Source organism: Meles meles, chromosome 3 (genome assembly GCF_922984935.1).
Source record: "Meles meles chromosome 3, mMelMel3.1 paternal haplotype, whole genome shotgun sequence".
Lineage (NCBI taxonomy): Eukaryota > Metazoa > Chordata > Mammalia > Carnivora > Mustelidae > Meles > Meles meles.
The window spans coordinates 168,792,414-168,811,700 of NC_060068.1; the positions used below are offsets into that span (position 1 = coordinate 168,792,414).

The 19,287-nt window shown below is 33.7% G+C and overlaps 1 protein-coding gene across 6 annotated transcripts in view; it reads left to right on the forward strand.

Annotated features, from left to right (window-relative positions):
- The window catches only part of CDH18 (cadherin 18), a 718,124-nt gene that overhangs the window by 631,563 nt on the left and 67,274 nt on the right, over window positions 1-19,287 (forward strand). For all 6 annotated transcript variants that reach the window (XM_046001013.1, XM_046001018.1, XM_046001019.1 and 3 more), the window contains exon 7: window positions 10,677-10,930. In XM_046001013.1, coding sequence (XP_045856969.1) covers window positions 10,677-10,930 — 254 coding nt within the window. The remainder of the gene's footprint in view (window positions 1-10,676; window positions 10,931-19,287) is intronic.

Genomic DNA, 19,287 nt, shown 5'->3' on the forward strand with positions numbered 1-19,287 from the left:
TCAAATAAGTAAAATCTTGAAAAAATAAAATAAAAAAGATACTCATTCAGGTGGCAGGAAATAGATCAAACAGTCCTTTAAAATCTGTCCCTTATTTAATCCTCTAAGGCAGCTCACTTTAACCAGCAAGGCAGAACGGCTAATCTTCCCAAAGATCGAAATCAGCACTGCTTTCTAAGTCTGCTTGCAGGAGCCTCTGCCCATTCCTGTCCATATCATTCCTTTATCAGAAAATTGCCAAGTTGAATTCACCTGTCCATGGTGTGGTAGGTTGTAAATACACTTTGATAACTTTCATTCATTGTTTAATGGAGCCTGACTGGGTTGGAAAGGGGAAAAGAAAAGGATGAATGCAATTTGATGCACTCTCCTCTGGCAGAGACCCTGTAGCTAGGGATGAGGCTTCTTAGCAGCCTCTCGCACTCTCTTCCTGTGGACTCCATATCAGCTTGCACTCTTCATAGCTCTTGTTCCAGTTTCTTTTTTAATTCAAGGATGGATCCAACCCTATTGACTCTCCTGACTTTCAGCAAATACCATCTGTAATATCATTTTCTTTCTTCAGATGTATTTAAATACGTAGACAGTGTCTATTATCTTAAGCGAAAACATTTACACTTGGTCTTCAAGTCAATGAAGAGTGGTGGAAAATATGATCTGTACTGTCAAAGGAAATACAAATTTTGGTGCTGCCATTGAAAGATCTGTGGCATAATTTCAGGTCTTTGAGTCTGCTGTTTTCTTTCTTTCTTTTTTTTTAAAGATTTTATTTATGTATTTGACAGGAAGAGGTCACAAGTAGGCAGACAGGTGGAGGGGGGGTGAGGGGGGAAGCAGGCTCCCCGCTGAGCAGAGAGCCTGGTGCAGGGCTCAATCCCAGGACCCTGGGATCATGACTGAGCTGAAGGCAGAGGTTTTAATCCACTGAGCCACCCAGGCACCCCTGCTGTTTTCTTATTTAAGCACTTTAACAAGGTGATTACTAAAAATATGGATAAAATAAGGTGAAAGTTGTGATCTAAATTTTGTCTGCCAAAAAATTACAATAATACCTCAATTTCTACTTTTCTCCTTCTCTTCCTTTTCTCTTCTATTTGCACCAAGTTTTAGTTACACTTTTCAGACCACTCCATGTAGTCATTATTGTGTCCTTTATTTAATGTTATCCAATTCCCTATAAGCATGCCAAAAAAGTACTCTGTGTATATTATATCGTATATGCATGTTGTCACTCATGTTTTTGTTAATCTATTTCTCTTTCCTTCTTCTCTAAAAGATTTTTTTTTCAAAGTTAAAGTTTAATATTGTCTTTATAGCTCAACATTTGGTGGTATATATCAGTCACAGATATCTCTCTCCAGATTATCTTTTCTATTTTACATATCAGTGTAGGCATTTCACTAACTTCTCGCTACAGAAAATGTAACAATTCTAGATCCCTCTTAACTCTGCTAGATCTCATAGAGTAGGAAGACCTTATTCTAATTAATTCACCATGAATGCACTGATAATTACCATGGATATGTATCTACGTATGCTATAAGGGCATCTCTGTAACCAATGCTTGTGAAATATTTTGCAACTGAAAACTTTGTATTTTTTAAGCTTCATACGGTTCAGTGTATAAAAAGATTGCTATCATTTTATTTTACAAATGACTTGAAATAGATCATAGATAAACATAAAAGGTTACAGAAGTATTTTTGTGAAGTTTAAGTTAATCCTAGGAGGAAAAATATGAAATATGTTCAATTATAACCATACTAGATCTATTCCAAATAGCCACATTTTTGGTTGTTTAGTGGATTCTGTTTATTGAATTTTTCTTTAATATACCTTTGCATTGACTCATAAAATAACAATCAGATTATTCTGGCCATTGGGTTGTAAAGTTTTGGGGCTCTGAGTCACCAAGTGCAATGAATAAGACATCCCAATCTATTACAAATCCCCACAAAGACAAACATGAAAACACTTTGTTTTAAGAAGAGATACATTTCTAGGGCACCTGGGCGGTGCAGTCGGTTAAGCATCTGACTTCCTTTAGGCTCAGATCATGACCCTGGGGTCCTGGAATTGAACCCCAAGTTGGAGCTCCATACTCAGCTCAGAGTCTACATAAGACTTTCTCTGCCTCTATCCCTCCCCTGTGCATTCACCCCCAGAAAATAAAGAAAAGAAAACCTTTAAAAAAAATGAGAAGAAATGGGTTTCTAATTCTAATGAACTATTTAAAAAAACTGAACATTGACTAGGGATTTTATTATCAAAAAATTCATCCAAGCTGCTATTTTTATATTTATAAGGGTCTAACATCTGGAAAGAAAATCCCCTGGTCAACCAGTTGATAAAGAGGAGTCCACATTTCAATTCAGTGAAATCTATTATTGTATTTGCAATGACTTTTGACAGAGGACTGCTTTGGGGCAACTTTGTTCTTACTATTCATATATAGGCATGACCATGAAGTGATAGATATCAGTTGAAACTACTTTGGATGTTAATTGACTGATATATATATATAGATATATATATATATATATATAATATAATTTAGTACATTAGATGGAATTTGGTAATCTGTTGAAGCATCCTGATGAGTTAAGCTATTCACATCTGTAGACTATTAGTAAGTTTTTATATGTGTGGGCATATGGAAATACACACACATATATGCTTGTATAAAAAATACATATGAATATGTATTTTTTATACAATATATGTACATATATTCATTTGTATTTTTATACAAAATACCCATTGACATATGCCCATATGCCCATATGCTCATTTGACAGTACAGATCATATTTTCCACCAATGGGCATATGGGCATATGGAAATACACACACATATATGCTTGTATAAAAAATACATATGAATATGTATTTTTATACAATATATGTACATATATTCATATGTATTTTTATACAAGCATATATGTGTATGTATTTATATGTAATATAAATACACATGTAATATGTAAATATACTTTATATATTACATATATAATACACATGTAATATGTAAATATATTTTATATATTTACATATATAATACACATGTAATATGTAAATATATTTTATATGCTATAAAATATATGTGTATTTGTTATTTGAGATAAAAATGTCCCATTTATTTGTCAAGTCTTCAAATGATAGTAAGGAAACATTTAATATTTATTTATATAAATATCCTTGGAATTATACACATTGAATGAGCATTATACTCTTCTGCACAGGGAAACTTATAACAAGAAAGCTTATACATGTGTTCTAGTTTTCACAGAACATCCACCATCCAGGAAACATCTCTGACAAGGACCACCAACTATGGCATAGTAAGGAAGTCTAATTGAAGAAACATTATATAACATTATTCAAATCCATACCATTTTCCTTTTTTTTTTTTTTCAGAGTGGTATCATTTAAAATACATTTTTTCAGAAAGCAAAAATTAATAATAATAGCAGTTACTATTCCAGAATTTAACCATTTTGTGGCACAATTGAAGTTACATTTGCATCTATTAAATTATTGCTATCAATTCCATTATTATCCACCCATTCTTGCATTATAAAACCTAGATGAGAGTGGAATATAGAAATTGGACCAAGGTGGGGTCATAGGGAGTCTCTAATTACTTAAAAAAAAAAAAAAAGAGAGAGAGAGAAAGGAAAAAAATGAAAAAGATAATTTTAGGACCTTCTTGAACTGCCAGAAGAATGGATTCATAGAGCAACTTGGCTGAATGTTGTTTTCAGTATCTTTCTACTTCTGTTGGTTATATAAGTCCAGTGGAAGAATATACCAATGCCATTTAATGAAGAGTAGAAGTGATTAATAAGAAACAATTAAAAAGTCCCAAATATGTAGAGCTGGCTGGAAAATGATTGATGGGAATGATAACTATCTACAGTAATGTGAAATGTGTTAATATTAAAGAGGGAAAAGTATTATTTTATAAGTTAGAGAGAGCAATGATATGTAAAAGTAATTACTAGGAGTAATAGGATGAAATTAAGAAACTAAAATTTAAAATGAAAATTGGAGTCAACTCATTGACAGTGAACTGCATTAGGATATTCAGCAGTAATTAAGGAAAAGTAAGAGAAGCCCCAGTGGCTGGGGAAGTTAAAATTATACCATAATAAGTCCTTCTACCAGGGACAGAAGAGAGAGAGGGTTTTGTGTGAAAAGCATTTAAGTTTCTTAACTCTGTGAGTCTGTGAATTAAAGAAATTATAAAGGCACTCCAAGTTCTGGTAGCTAGAATTAATGAAATTATAATTACTGAAGTTATCAATTCATTTTCAGTGCTACAGCAAATACTTGAAAAGACGTGTAATGCATTTTTTAATGGTGAGGATGTTATATTCCACTAAAAATCTGTTCATCTTTAGTCACCAAATTGGAATGTTATATTACACTGTTTACATACTAAAGATTTCAGGCAGTGTATATAGCATAGTGCTCCAGGACGCAGCAAATAGAGTCCCACTGCCTGAGGTCAAATCCCATGTATACCACTTACTGGTGGTTGTTCCTGGAAAAGTTTAACTTTTCTGTGCCTCGATTTTCTCATCTGTAAATGGGAAGCAATGATAAATCATGGAAGTGTGATACAATGACTTAGTATATGTTAATTGTTTAGGTCACACATAGGTGTCAGCAATGCATATTTTAGAAATAATATAAAAATTTTTCTTCAAATATAAACCATGCAGTAGCACTTTTCTGTACTCTAAATATAGCTATGTTTGAGATTGAGGAAGAGCTATTCATCATCCCCCATGTACTAGGAATTATGCCAGATACCTGAAATATGAAGATGAATTAGATAATATTCTTTCTTTTAGAGAAAACTGAGTAGATGTGAAACATTATTATAATACAAGATGTCAAATGTCCATGGTATAGGTTTACTTAAATTGTTACGAGCTCACAGAGAAGAGGGCCAATTTTTCAAAGATGAAGAAGGGTCAGAGAAAACTTTGCATGGGAAATTCTTTTTAGGCATGCGTGGAACAATATGTAGCAGATATAAGCAAAATAAATGTGAGTCAAGGGCTTTATATTTAACTGCATTATCCTTAATGTGGGGATCACAGGCAAATAATTTGGAACAATAAAAATGAGGCAATATTATATTGGGGAATGCATCGTCTAAGCAATATGACTGTAGCATGAGCTACCTGAAATCTATGTCTTTCCTGAAGAAATCTTTATGGCCCGTGGCTGCAGAGTGGAAATTTCTGAACGTCAAACCTGGGGTCTCATCCAACAGGTGGTTGAATTAGAATGTGAATTGAGTTCCCAACCACGCTGAGGTGACTTCTTCCCCAGGAATGCTGAGGCAGTCACAGAAATTGGGACAGCTAAGGAGCGGGTTTTATTCCCTAAAGCCCAGCGAAAGGTCAGCCCAGACAAATTTCAGACTCTGTCCCCAGTATCATGAGACAAAAAATTTATGTTGTGTCAAGCCACCTAGGTTGTAGTAATTTGCGGTGGCTGTCCTCAGAAACTAATGCATTGACTCAAAAACCCAACACACCAATAGAATTATTAAGCAACCTCATTTCTGAGTCTCTATGGAATCGTTCTAAGCACCATTCCAATAAGAGAGCATATCACAGGTGTAATTATTCCGGTAATGTTTGGATAGTCTAATGTTACAAAAACAAATGTCTTACACTGAACCGTATAAAATTATTTTTTGTGTATGTCATACATTGTTGACAACAGGAATGTCATATGGTTAATGCTCATTTATTTATTTTTTTATAGTTGAGGGCTGTCAATACATATCCATGCTGTATTTGTGGTAATTCTATATTTCTGATATATTTAGTTATTAACTATGATAGTCGTGATTTGTCATGGTTAACATTATTAGATAAAACACAGGACACCCAGTTAAGTTCTAATTTCAAATAAATTATAATTTCTTAACTAAGTATGTCCCATGTGATAATCGACACATACTCTATCAGAAAATAATTTTAATTTACTAAATTTGGCAACACTACGCATAGCATTTGTTAAGTATGAGCTGATGTGGTAGTTTGTGTTTGTAAGTCACAGAGCTTGAATCACAACTGAACTTGTGCAGAGAATTAAACCTAAAGCAAATTCTGTATAAATGAAAAAGAATTTGGTGATATTCCTGGAATATTTATTCCTGAACATTAGTATTATATTAGTCATCTCCAGTAGAATACCTTTGTCTTATGCTTACCTATTAAACACTAAATCAATAATCTAGACATACAGTTTTCCAAAATAGAAAGTTGAAATAGTTCTGCAGTTTTGTTAAATCAAATAAACTATATTTAAATTATAAACTTCTATTCCCCACACCGAGTATTTTGGTGAGGCAGAATTTATGGAATAGATAATGGGTGAGCAAATTATCAACTTCTCTTTCAAAAAATTTTCAGATCTAAAGAGAAAAACTCTTTCCTCATTTTTTTCTTCAGCTTGAGTGTTTTAATCATTTCTTTCTGAATGTTGTCAGCGAACAGTCAGAAAGACCTAAAAGCATGAACAGTTGACATTTTAATGTAGAACTGGAAAAAAAAAATATTTCTTGTTCTCATGAACAGTCTCTGGCTATAATATACCCCTTATCAAGTTCATAAACAATACCTCATGTGTATGGAGTCATTCTTCATCTGTTTTTGATTCATTATTTTTAAGGCAGGAAAAACATATGTTTTGTGTTTTAAAAACTCTCAACCAGGGGTGCCTTTAAGCAAAGCCAGGCATTGCTGAAAAATAAAAGTAAAGGGGTGCCTGGATGGCTCAGTGGGTTAAACCTCTGCCTTTAGCTCAGGTCACGATCTCAGGATCCTGGGATCGAGCCCCACATTGGGCTCTCTGCTCAGTGGGGAGCCTGCTTCCCTCTCTCTCTCTCCCTGCCTCTCTGTCTACTTGTGATCTCTCTCTCTCTCTCTCTGTGTCAAATAAATAAATAAAATCTTAAAAAAAAGAAAAAAAATAAAAATAAAAATAAAAAAAAACAAAGCTATCAACCAGACATTTCATATTTTTGCTTTCTGTGGTAACTCAGTAATAGCCTGGGCGAATTTTCTTTCTTTTTAAAGAATTTATTTATTTAGTAGAGACAGAGAGAGCATAAATGGGGGAGAGGCTAGAGGAGAGGGAGAAGCAGATTCTTCACCAAGCAGAGAGCCTGACTAGCAGGGAGCCTGCCACAGGACTGGATCCCAGGACCCAGAGATGATGACATGAGCTGAAGGCAGATGCTTAACTGACTGAACTATGCAGGTGCCCCTCAAATTTTTTTTTTTTTTTTTTTTTTAGTCATTTTTCCCTCCACCGTCTTCTTATCAGAATCAGGCTTTAGATGAATAGATTTCACCATTCCTGGTATAAAGTTTTTGATATACTATTTTCAGGTTAAAATAAAAATCTGGTAGCTATGGAATGTGTAACCCATAAGCAGAGTCCTAAATAATTTCCCAGGACTAAATGATTAGTAGGAAATTACTGGAAAAATCTATTGAAAATGTGTGGATGATGAGTATTTGAACAGTTTTGCCAAAATTACAGAAGTAGCAAAAATAATAATCCTAATCCAGTATCTATATACTATTATAGTTTTAATGCAAAACAAATTTACTTTATATGCCATACATATATACTTTATATGCTATACATAATCCTATAGTCCAAGAATAAATTGTGGAATTTCTTCCCAGTTTTTCTGCACTTGCAATTTAGCACTGCCAGATTTTCTACATAAATGAAGTTATTAAATATTTCCATTTCCATTAATTCATTCGCTTCTAAAATCCCTGTCTCCACTTAAATAATCTTCTCATTCCTTGGTGGCTATATCTGGATTCCTATCCATCCATCTGCCATCCATCTTGTGGTAAACAAGTCCTACAAAATGATTATCCCTGCCTTGAGGTAGTTAAATACATATTAGATAATCATAAGCATGAAACCATGTGTCTGCACAAACAGCCTGTACCTTAGCAGTAGGTAGGCTAGTGTTAAGATAAATGACATCTATGTTGCCAAGGGACCTGCTTAAACAAACCAAGAGACACCTGTCATATTGAGAGCACAGCTTGATAATAATATTTGATGGTGTAGAGGTGACCAAAATTGTCTCTACAAATTTCACTGAGAGTCACAAAGATGTAAAAGCCTACACCAATGAATAAATGGAGATGACTTTTGAAATCCAGTGTTATAATGAAAAAGAGATGTTAAGCATTACTAGTAAACAAATCCTGTTTTGTTTTCTGGGTATTTGTTTTGTTTTATTTTCAAGGTCTCATACATGCAAGTTCAAAGAGAAAAACCTTAATCATTATGAAGTTTACCAGTTGCAGCTGGTTGACTTTAAAAAATTACATTGATCTAAACATATGGTAAACTGCCAACAGTGTTTCCGTAAATAAAATATCTGGCTTCTGACAGCCCATGCTCCACTGCACCTATCCAGGATCATACCCATCCACCCAATTCCTGATAGGCAGCAAGTGGATTGTTTCCAGAATAGGCTATTTAAATTTGGATGAGATTTGCTGAATTAGTCAAAGACACAGATTCCTATTTACTAATATCAAGGAGAGAAGTCAAGGAAGGAAAAAGGATAATTTTATCCTTTTTTATTTTATATTTTAAATTCCCTCAGAAAGAAATGATTCCCAACTGATGGAGTCATAAACTTCAGAACTAATCAACCCTTCTTTAAAATAAATTTAAAATATACAGTATTTTGTCATATAAAAATTTGTATGTATATATATGCATATGTGTGTGTGTGTGTGTGTGTGTGTGTGTGTGTGGTCTACTTTTATGAATTTGAGTCTTTAACTATTTTTTGATATTTTTATTTTGTTTTCTAAAAACTTAAAAAAAATTGCAATGGCCCATACTCGTCCAAGTCCCTGAGATATATGATAGATTCTAGGTTCTTAATATTTCATTTGGAAATTAAATAGTAGTTTTTCCTTTTATGCCATCTTCAGTCTCTAGGAAGGCCAAATTTCCAAGGTAGTTAGAAGAAATAAGGGAAGTAATCATCAGTAGGAGTGATCATTCTGTTTTTAAGGACATTTTTTCTTTCTTTTTAAAATTTTTTTAAAGATTTTATTTATTTACTTGAGAGAGAGAGAAAGGGAGAGAGAGAGAGGGAGAGCATGAGAGGGGAGAGCGTCAGAGGGAGAAGCAGACTCCTCACTGAGCAGGGAGCCCGATGTGGGACTCGATCCCAGCACTCCAGGATCATGACCTGGGCGGAAGGCAGTTGCTTAACCAACTGAGCCACCCAGGCGCCCAAGGACACTCTTTTCTAATCAGCTTCTCCTTGGCTCTTATGTAAAGGAAAACTATCTGAGTTCCTCCATAGAAAGTAATCATTCTCTGATCTTTCAAGAAAGAAAGATGCAAGACTAGAGCATTCTAGTGTTAAATTAGTGACAGATATAGGGGTGAAAAAATATTCTGTTTTTCTCATAGATATTAATCAGGAAAGACCAGCATCAGTGGATACTTCACCAGGCTCTGAAAAGGCTGATGTCTGGATCCTTTGCACTAACATCACTGTGAAAATTTTTGACATTGTTAATCCTAAATCTGAGCTCATTTTAGGTCATAGAGTCTATTATGTGCATCAAGTCTAACATATGAAAAAGTACTCTCTCTTAGAAATAATACCTAGCTGTTTATAGGTATTCCTGTTTCTGATTTTGTATCCTTATTATTTTCATAATATCTAATATTCTTATGGCATTAAGTACAGTGATATAAATGTCTATTTACTATTTTATATCCTATATTACACCATATGTTCCTTGGGGCAAAATACTTGGATGACTTTATTCATTATTTTAAGTCAAATCCGTGACTTCTAACCTGTATTGTTAATACAAAAAAAAATTGGTTGGATTACTTTAAAAATTAAGACAAAAACTAAAAGGATTATGAGAAACATTTAATATGGACTCAAAGCTAAAAAGCAAATGATATAAACAAAAAAAAGATAATTTAAAAAATAAAGTAGTTAAAAACATTATATTAAAGAATATGAAAACAAAAAAAATACATAAAATGGTATTACCAGGAAAACAAAATAAAAGTAAATCAATAAACTTATGTTTATCATATCAGAAGTTTGTATATTTTATGAAGTGTTTAAGGAAATGTTGAATTGAAAACTTAAAAACTTATCAGATTGTAAAATAAAATACCAAGTTTAAAACCAGTAAGGTGAAAGTAAGATAAGGATAGATTTAAAAAAAATCAGTTATAGAACATAAATTGTTTAAATGCAAAACAAAAATCTATTTTTAAAGTTAAAAAATTAGTATCAAATATTTTTAAGATTGCTAATGCAAACTGGAGAAGATAGAAGTTACTAGAAACTGAGTCTCCAAAAAGCAGTATTTGTCTGTAAGAAATATTTTTTTGTTCCTAGTTATCATCATATTTATATTTTTGAAAAATTACAGTTGATTCAGACTTGAGTTTTCATGATTTTTGACTTAGATGTTATTGTGAAGACAAACTTCATAGTCTGTTGACAAATGAAAATTGATTTAAATCTATCCACATTTGTTTTTCAAAAATGCAAAAAAATGTTTGAAATGTAATGGCAGTCATAATATTGGAAATCTTATATATTTTTTCCCAACAGCCACTGAACTATGAGAAAAAGAAATCATACACTCTCACCATAGAAGGAGCAAATACACATCTTGATTTCCGCTTTTCTCACTTGGGTCCTTTTAAAGATGCTACCATGCTGAAGATCATTGTTGGAGATGTGGATGAACCACCCCTCTTTTCCATGCCTTCCTATGTCATGGAAGTCTATGAAAATGCCAAAATCGGGACTGTCGTTGGCACAGTTTTGGCACAAGATCCTGACAGTGCTAATAGCTTAGTAAGGTATGGTATGCCTTAATCTTGTAGACATATAAAGTTTTTTTATTGCCTCTCACAGTAATTCAAAATGAATCAAATAAAATGTGAAATATTTTATTTCCATGTTATTTTTTATTAAGGTAATTAAAATTAGAATATTAATTTATTCCTTGGCTGAGTATTGTAGCGATGGGTTTCTGTCGAATTTAGAATGCATGTAGCTATCTCCTTCAATGCCACTGACGGTCAGTAGCATGGCCTTGAACTGCACAGGTCTGCTTGTAACACATGGATTTTTGCTTATAATACATGGATTTTTTAATAATAGTACTGCAAATATTTTTTCTCTTCCTTATGACATTTTTTTAAAGATTTTTTATTTATTTATTTGACAGACAGAGATCACAAGTAGGCAAAGAGGCAGGCAGAGAGAGAGAGGAGGAAGCAGCCACTGAGCAGAGAACCGACATGGGGCTCGATCCCAGGACCCTGGGACCATGACCCAAGCCCAAGGCAGAGGCTCCAACCCCCTGAGCCACCCAGGCGCCCCTCCTTATGACTTTCTTAATAATAATATCTTTTCCCTAACTTACTTTAGTGTAAGAATACAGTATCTAATATATATGAAATTTGAAATATAGGGTAATCGACTATTTATGTTATTGGTAAGGCTTCCAATCAACAATGGGCTTAGTATTCAAGTTTTTGGTGAGTCAAAATTTATACATAGGTTTTCTACAGTATGTGGGTTGAGGAGATCAACACCTCTAAATCCTGTGTTTTTCAAGGATCAATTGTATATTGTTGAGCATATAGATTACATTTTTTATTTAACTTAATAGATGTGAGTGTAATCGAATGGAAAACTTTTGTAGAAATACTTAACTATAAACTGGAGAATTCTGAGTCCTTAGTGATAGGAAATATAGCTATAGTACAAACTAATGATTTAGGAATTATACTCATCTCTGCTTCCTGGTTCTGTGACAGTAGTTATGTGCATTTAGGAAATCATCTACCTTTATCTGTAAAAAATAAAAATAATAACATCTATCTCTGAGAGTTATTGTGAGAATGCATGAAGCAAAGCTCATGAAATGCTAAATAGAGTTGCCTGCACCTAGTAGTCCCTCTATAAATTCTAACTTGTCCAAGAAAGCAGAGAGTGCTACTTAGAGCAGTACTTACTTCCTGAAGATGGGAAGATCAGGGTGGGAATTCTGGTTTCTTGACCTACTAACTGTACCATCTTCTAGTTAATCAAGCTTGCTGAATCTGAAATATATGAGCAAGGAATAATGATGTTGTGTAAATACGTTGATAGAATTAATTTAAATTGATACAAAATGCCAAGCACAGTCAGTAAATGCTCAGTATTTTTTATTGTGGTATGGGATGCAGTAGTGATAATGAAAGCTTTTCTTGCATGATCAGAAAGGTGTTTTCTTTTTCATTTTTTCCCTCAATTATGATAAAATCAAAGGTTTGATGCATAGACAAGGCTCTTTATTTACCTTGTGTTTATACCCTTTGATAATCCCAAGGCCCTAGAAAGTTTGAAATCTTTAACAAATTTGCCTGCTTTTTCCCATCAAGTCCTTATTCTCAGATTCTTCATTTATTATCCTCTAAAAAAGCAATTATGGCAAATATTCTCCTTGGTATCTATGTTATGTTTATAAAGGGTTTCAATTTTCTTCTATATAAGCATTATTATTTCAGTTAAAAAAGAAATGCCTGCTGTACTTATGCCTTGACAGAAACCATTTTCTGTGCACTAACGTGTATATTCAACAATCCTACTCCATCTGTGAGTACAAAAATAACACCTTGTCAATTCGTGACCCCTCTGTCACACTAACAGCAAGATTTAAGCAGGATAGGTAAACTATACAAAATAATATGCAAAAACCCAACTGTAGAAATTGATCTCTGATTAAAGGATAGAAATATAAGTCAATATGTTTAGTTGTCAAATGAAAGAGAACCCCTCTATGCTTCATTATTCCGTGGAATGCCATATTTCAGCAATAATTTTAACACATAATAGTAAGTAAAATTCTTCTGACAATGTGAAAAACTATAGCATTGTAAAAGAGACATAAATGTGGCCATCCTTAATCAAAAGGAGATAATATACTTTGAGAAGATATTTCATACTCTTAGTTTGATGTGAAAATATTTGATAGATAGTGATGAGTTTCTGTTGAAAACTTAAGTTTGATAGTAAAGATGTATTCTGCAAAATATTTTTACAACATAACACATTCTAAAAATGCTATAATCAGATTTAGAAATATTTGCCAAAATAAAAAAAAAAACTTTCTAAAATATCTTTAAAAAAAAGAAGAAGAAGAAGACTAGTTCTAAAAATGGTATCTAAAAATACCATTCCAAAATGGTAGACCAAAGGGAGGAAAAATTGAGGTCAGACACAAACTTCTTTCAGTGTTATTCTATTTATCCCAACATACACAAAAAAACTCTCATTCCACAAAGAACAGTGGTTCTTACCCAAGGACACCACCACGCACACACCAGAGGATATTTGGCAAAATCTCAAGACATGTTTGGTTGTCACAACTGAGGGAGGAATATTATCATCTGTGGGTAGAGGCCAAGGATGGTGCTAGAACATCATACAATTTAGATGTTTAGACAACAGAGAAGTCACTGGTCCAAAATATCGATAATGCTGAAAATGGGAAACCCTGACACAGAGCAAACAGAACTGGGTTGTCCATTGGTAAAACCAGAAGACTAATTATTTTCATGGACAGAAATTCTGAAAATACATTTGTGAGGATTACATACCACTATGTATGTTTCACATTCATGCATAGTCATGTGGATGTTTCAACATCTACCATTCATTTAATAAAATACACTATTTACATATAATTGATTGTCCCATGATATTGATTGCCTCTGTAATGGCTCCATATTATTAGAAGCTTTTAATTGAACACCTGCTGTGTTACATACATTCTCCCAGTTTCTGGGATGCAAAGATGATTGGTATATTATCACCTAAGGCTAATAAAGCGACCTAAAAATCCATTAGCAAATGCATTATCCTTTTTATTTTGTTTGGGTTAGAAAACTAAAATGAATCCTTCCAGTGCTGCCTTCAAATAACTAGACTCTATAGCTGCTGTTTGGGAGCATAATTTACATAATATTTATTCTTGATTTTAATAAAAATGTGTCATTCACAGGGGCCTCTAGGTGTAAACAGTGAATAAAAAAACAGAAAACATTAACAAACAGAAAAGCAAGCTAGACTTCCACCTTCTCAGGGACCAAATGTTTGTACTAATTAAGGAAATGTACTTTGAAAAGATGTACCTTGCAATGTGCCCTGAAATACAATTAACTCCAAGTTTGCAGAATTGATAATGAAAGGGAATTTGAGTCTTACAGGCATTTGTGCAAAGCTTTCTGACTTCAGTCTTTGTGTTTCAATTTTCTAAACTATTAGTAAGATTCCTCAGATTTCTAAGAGCATCCCAGTTTTACCTTCTGTCTATTTTTAACTCCAAACAAGAATGCACAAATTGCAGCAATGTAATCATCACCTTTTATTTTGAAAATAAAATCAGAACCAGGCTATTTACTAGCAGTGAAGAAACCCTTGATTTAAACAGACTTCACTCACTTGCTGGTGTATTACAAATGGAATTCAGGAATTTCCCGTGGAGCACTGAGGGATGAGCAATCCTATGCTGGACATGAGAAGCTAGAGCGCTTTCTAGAAAGTGACTGTTAAAAACAGTGGTTGTTCATTGCTTGCTATCTGTGGGCCAAGCGCTTTATAAAGCATGCCAAAAAGCCCTATAAGAACCCTAAAGTGTCTATATTACTCATCCCATTCCGCAGGTAAAGAATTGAGGGCTCAGAAAGTTAAGTAATTTGGCCCAGTTTCCTTAGTGATAAAGTGATTCAGATTTGAGTTCTGTTTTTACTTTCCCCCCCAAACCCTGTTTTTAGCAATATTCTGCTGCCTCTCATATATCTCAACTAACAACAATAAAAACCACATTTATGAAAGTCACATATCATAAAGTAGGAAGCAGATGAACATGTTGCATGGTTAGAAAGCCATTAATTAAATGCCAGTCCCTGGGATCTTGTATTCGTGTCGATGTATTTCATACACTGGGATGAGGGATCTGAAGACAGTCAAGCCTCATTTTAACTCTAGCATCTCAAGAGCAAACCTGTTCTTAATTTTAGAGTCTCTTCATATTGTAAAGTGTAAGACATGTACTACTTGATTTAGTACAACAAACAGAAAATCATTGAAGTCCTCAATATTTCTCATAGGATGAAAGGCTTTACTATAAATTATATTACTAAGTATTTCTCCCCATCTTTACTTCTTTTCCGCTCTGGTTCATAATCTGATTTTATCTATACATTTACTTATTGTCAAGATTTTTAACGTTTTCTTTGTATAATAAACTCAAAACAATCAGAGGAAATATTAAATATGTTGCATACTTGTGTCAAATGTTCATCATGACACTATTTAGGAACAATAGCCTATTCATATGCTAACATAATATAAAAAATGTGATCAGATTTAGAAATATTTGCCAAAATTTAAAAAAAACTTTCTAAAATATCTTAAGAAGAAGAAGAAGATGACGACTAGTTCCAGAGAATTAGAAGTGTTTGTTCAATCTGTTTTGGGTTTAGCTGTAGTTCCAGTGAGTCAACGCTTGCAGTGTATTCACTACGTCTATCTCAGTATATTTGTTTTTTCTATGCATTTCTGTATTTTCATGTAGTTCATGATGCGATGGGAGTTAGGCATATTGCATTAATTTTGAATGCCATAACAGCAAACAGTTAGAAATATTTCAAAATAATGACAAGGTCATGTTGCAAAGTTGAAAAGTAGTGTAAAAACAAATATTTAAGAAGGCAAGATTCCTATTCTTGAAAAGAAGAGGAAAGCTTATCAGAAGATATATCCCAAATATATTCATGTAAAAGATATCATCTGATACATAATGAGTTTTTATTCTATAGACAAAATTTATTTGTAAAAGTTTTTTTCATTGTTAGTCAAGAATATCTTAATTGGATCCGTAATAGCAAGTCTTAATCCACCTTCATCAAAACTATCATAGTCTTCTGGTACGAAGGAGAGGAATTGGGACTCCTGGGTGGCTCAGTCAGTTAAGCATCTGCCTTTGGCTCAGGTCACCATCTCAAGGTCCTGGGATGAAGTCCAGCATTGGGCTCCTTGCTTGGCAGGGAGCCTGATTCTCCCTCTGCCTGCTGCTCCCGCTGCTTGTGCTCTCTCTCGCTCTCTGACAAATAAAAGCTTAAAAAAAAAAAAAAGAATTCATTAGAGACATTTGGTGCAAATGGAGCAGAGATAGAGAAAGCAGGTCCTGTTTAAAGCCAGAAGTCTTTGTCTATGACTAGTGTTTTGTATCATATTCTATACGGTTAGCACATTTACATTACTAATAACTGTAAAATGTCATGTGAATATGACATTTGAGAATGTGAAGGGACCTAAAGATGATGGAGATAACTCTGTTCTTTTTTTGTTTTTTAAGATTTTTTTTATTTATTCATTTGAGAGAGAGAGAGAGAAAGAGCATGAGCAGGGGGGAGGGGTAGAGGGAGAGGGAGAAGCTCAGCAGGGAGCCTGATGCTAGACTTGATCCCAGGATTCTGGGATCATGACCTGAGCCAAAGGCAGACACTTAACTGATCGAACCTCCCAGGTGCCTCTGAGACAGCCCTGTTCTTATAAAGATGCTGATATCTTAGACCAAGAAGGCTGAGTAACTCACACAGCTAACTAATCACAGAGATTGGATTAGAATGTGGTCACTTTATTAAGTGACCTTATTATTAAGGTCACTCAATTATTAAGGTCACTTATTATGACCTTATTATTAAGGTTTCAATAAAGACACAAAAACTCTGGCAGATTTTTTTTTTTTTCCCATTTGGGGTCATATTTATCTGACAGCCTAGCATGTGGTAGTACCCACTCTAAATCACAGTCCTGATCCCAGAACTCATTTTCTGGGTTAGCATGCATAACTCTTTGAGCCCTGGAATGAATACATAAACTCCGGCTTAGTGACGCTTTGCCAGTCTGCTGACTGGAAACTAAACACCCAAATAGTTTGCATGTAATTTTTGGAAAGAAATGGTAATTGCTTAACGTGGTTCCATAGCATTCTAGAACTCAGGAGCAGTAGCATTTGTGATATCTTAGTTACTTAGAGGCATGGATAACAGGGGAAACAATTTTTTTGTGCAGAGAATTTTCTTCTTTAGATATTTTTGTTTCATTGGATCAGGATTTTGGTTCAGGAAGTTAAAAGCTTCTAAAAAATCCGTGTGATATCTGTGCTGCCCATTTTATTGAGCGCAATACACCCTATCAGGTGGCAAGTGGCCCTGTGTTGTTCTGTTTGTTGTTGTTGTTCTGGTTGTTTTCAGAAAGATTATTTTCTGGAGACATGGATTGTGGAGTAAATTGCATTCCCAAAGTAAGCTAAGGGAACCTTAAATCATTTAATAAATCTAAGCTATACTGCAGGTGTGTGACTTTTTGTTAAATTAAAGATGAGGCTAAGTTGCTGTAATATCCCACAGGGTGTATATTGATTAAACTTTATCCCATCTATTGATCATAGTCAGTAAAACTTATAAAAGCTGCTGTTTGGGAGGCAAAATCTCAAATAAATCTTCCTTGCCACTCACATTCTCTATCTACAAGCATCTGAAGTGTGGCGACTGAAAGAGGTCTCCCATACTTTAAGCCAACTGATGTTTCTCTAGGTAAATCACTGTAAAAATAGATTTCCATTACATAAGTTCTAAATTAATTTCTTATAGTGAAATGGACAGAGTATAATGAAAATAATAGGTGCCTCTGAGGAATGAAATTTTATTATTGAAATGAAAAATAACGTTCCAGTGCACTTTAACATGACTAATAATTATCTTGAGTTTCCAGCTACATAATCAAAGGGAAACTGAATGCCAAAGATGAACCGGGTGATTCATTTAAAGTTTCTTCTGTTAAGGAAAATACTCGAATAAAAGGAATCATTATTGGGATTAACTGTTTGCTCTGGCCATAACTTGACTGCATATTTGTTGATCCATAAATTCTAATTTGAATAATGAATTTTCATCATATTTCAGAGTAATGCATTTTCTCTTTACTTATTGGGTTCATTCATATTTACCAGAAATAAGAGATGATGGATATGTTGTATGACAGAAAAGAGAGTAATTGTAGGAATAAAAATGATAACCCAGAATTACAAGTTAGGATGGCAACATTGGAAGAAGGTCTTCGATGCTAAATGGGCCCATGCATGTGCCAGTGTGAAATTGGGTAATGTTTGTATAGGGAACTGGTCCAGGTAGAGGGCCGTTAAGGACTACCGGACAAATCTGAGCTCGCACAAACTTAATTGCATTTACTCTAGATAGCCACAAGATTACCAGTTCCTCACAGGTAGCATCTTATTGATCATTGATCATATAATTTCCCAAATGGCATTTAATATAGGTTGTTACCTTGTTGATTATTTCATGCAGAATGCAATGAACATAGCGTGCTGGTAGGGGTCTAATGGTATGTCATACTCATCATGTTAGAGTAGCCTTGTATCTGCCTCAACATTTCCTCTGTGATAATAACCATTTTGTCCACATATGCCTATAGATTGGTCCCAGAAATCAACTAGATATACTATCGAGTATCACTGTATTACATCTTAAAATTATATCCAGAATGATGAGTTCAGTGAAATACTGTGGGAAGTATAAATTAATCTATCTTTTTTTCAATGTTTGGGTATCTCTCAATGACAGAGGAAAATGAGCTAAGAGCTTACTCTTAAAAAAAAAAGTTTGTTTCCTAAACTAACAAATTTCAAATATAATATTAGGAATATGTATGAAGGCTATTAGTAACCCATAAAAAACTGTCTCTACCTGAAAGCATACTTATTGGCTTCATTATTTCTACCAAAATGGATATAAAAGAAGTAAAAGCTACTATGGAATGCCTTAATTAATTTCATAATAGGTACCAACAGGTTCTTTACATTTGTTGCATGATTGATTAGTTTATTAATTCACTTATAAGGCAAAGTCATACACCTGTGACATATTGGTGAAAGCAAAAGAGCTTTATTCTCATATAGTTTCCAAATAAAAATGACTTGTATGCACCCAATAAGGAATTACAGATAATTTCATTTTCTGATAGATTTTTTTAGAAACAAACAGTAGTTCATGCTATTTATATAGAGATTCTTGTTTACTCAATAATAATCCTTATTCAGATCCTATTGTGCTTACAACATTTTTCCAGGAAAACAAAA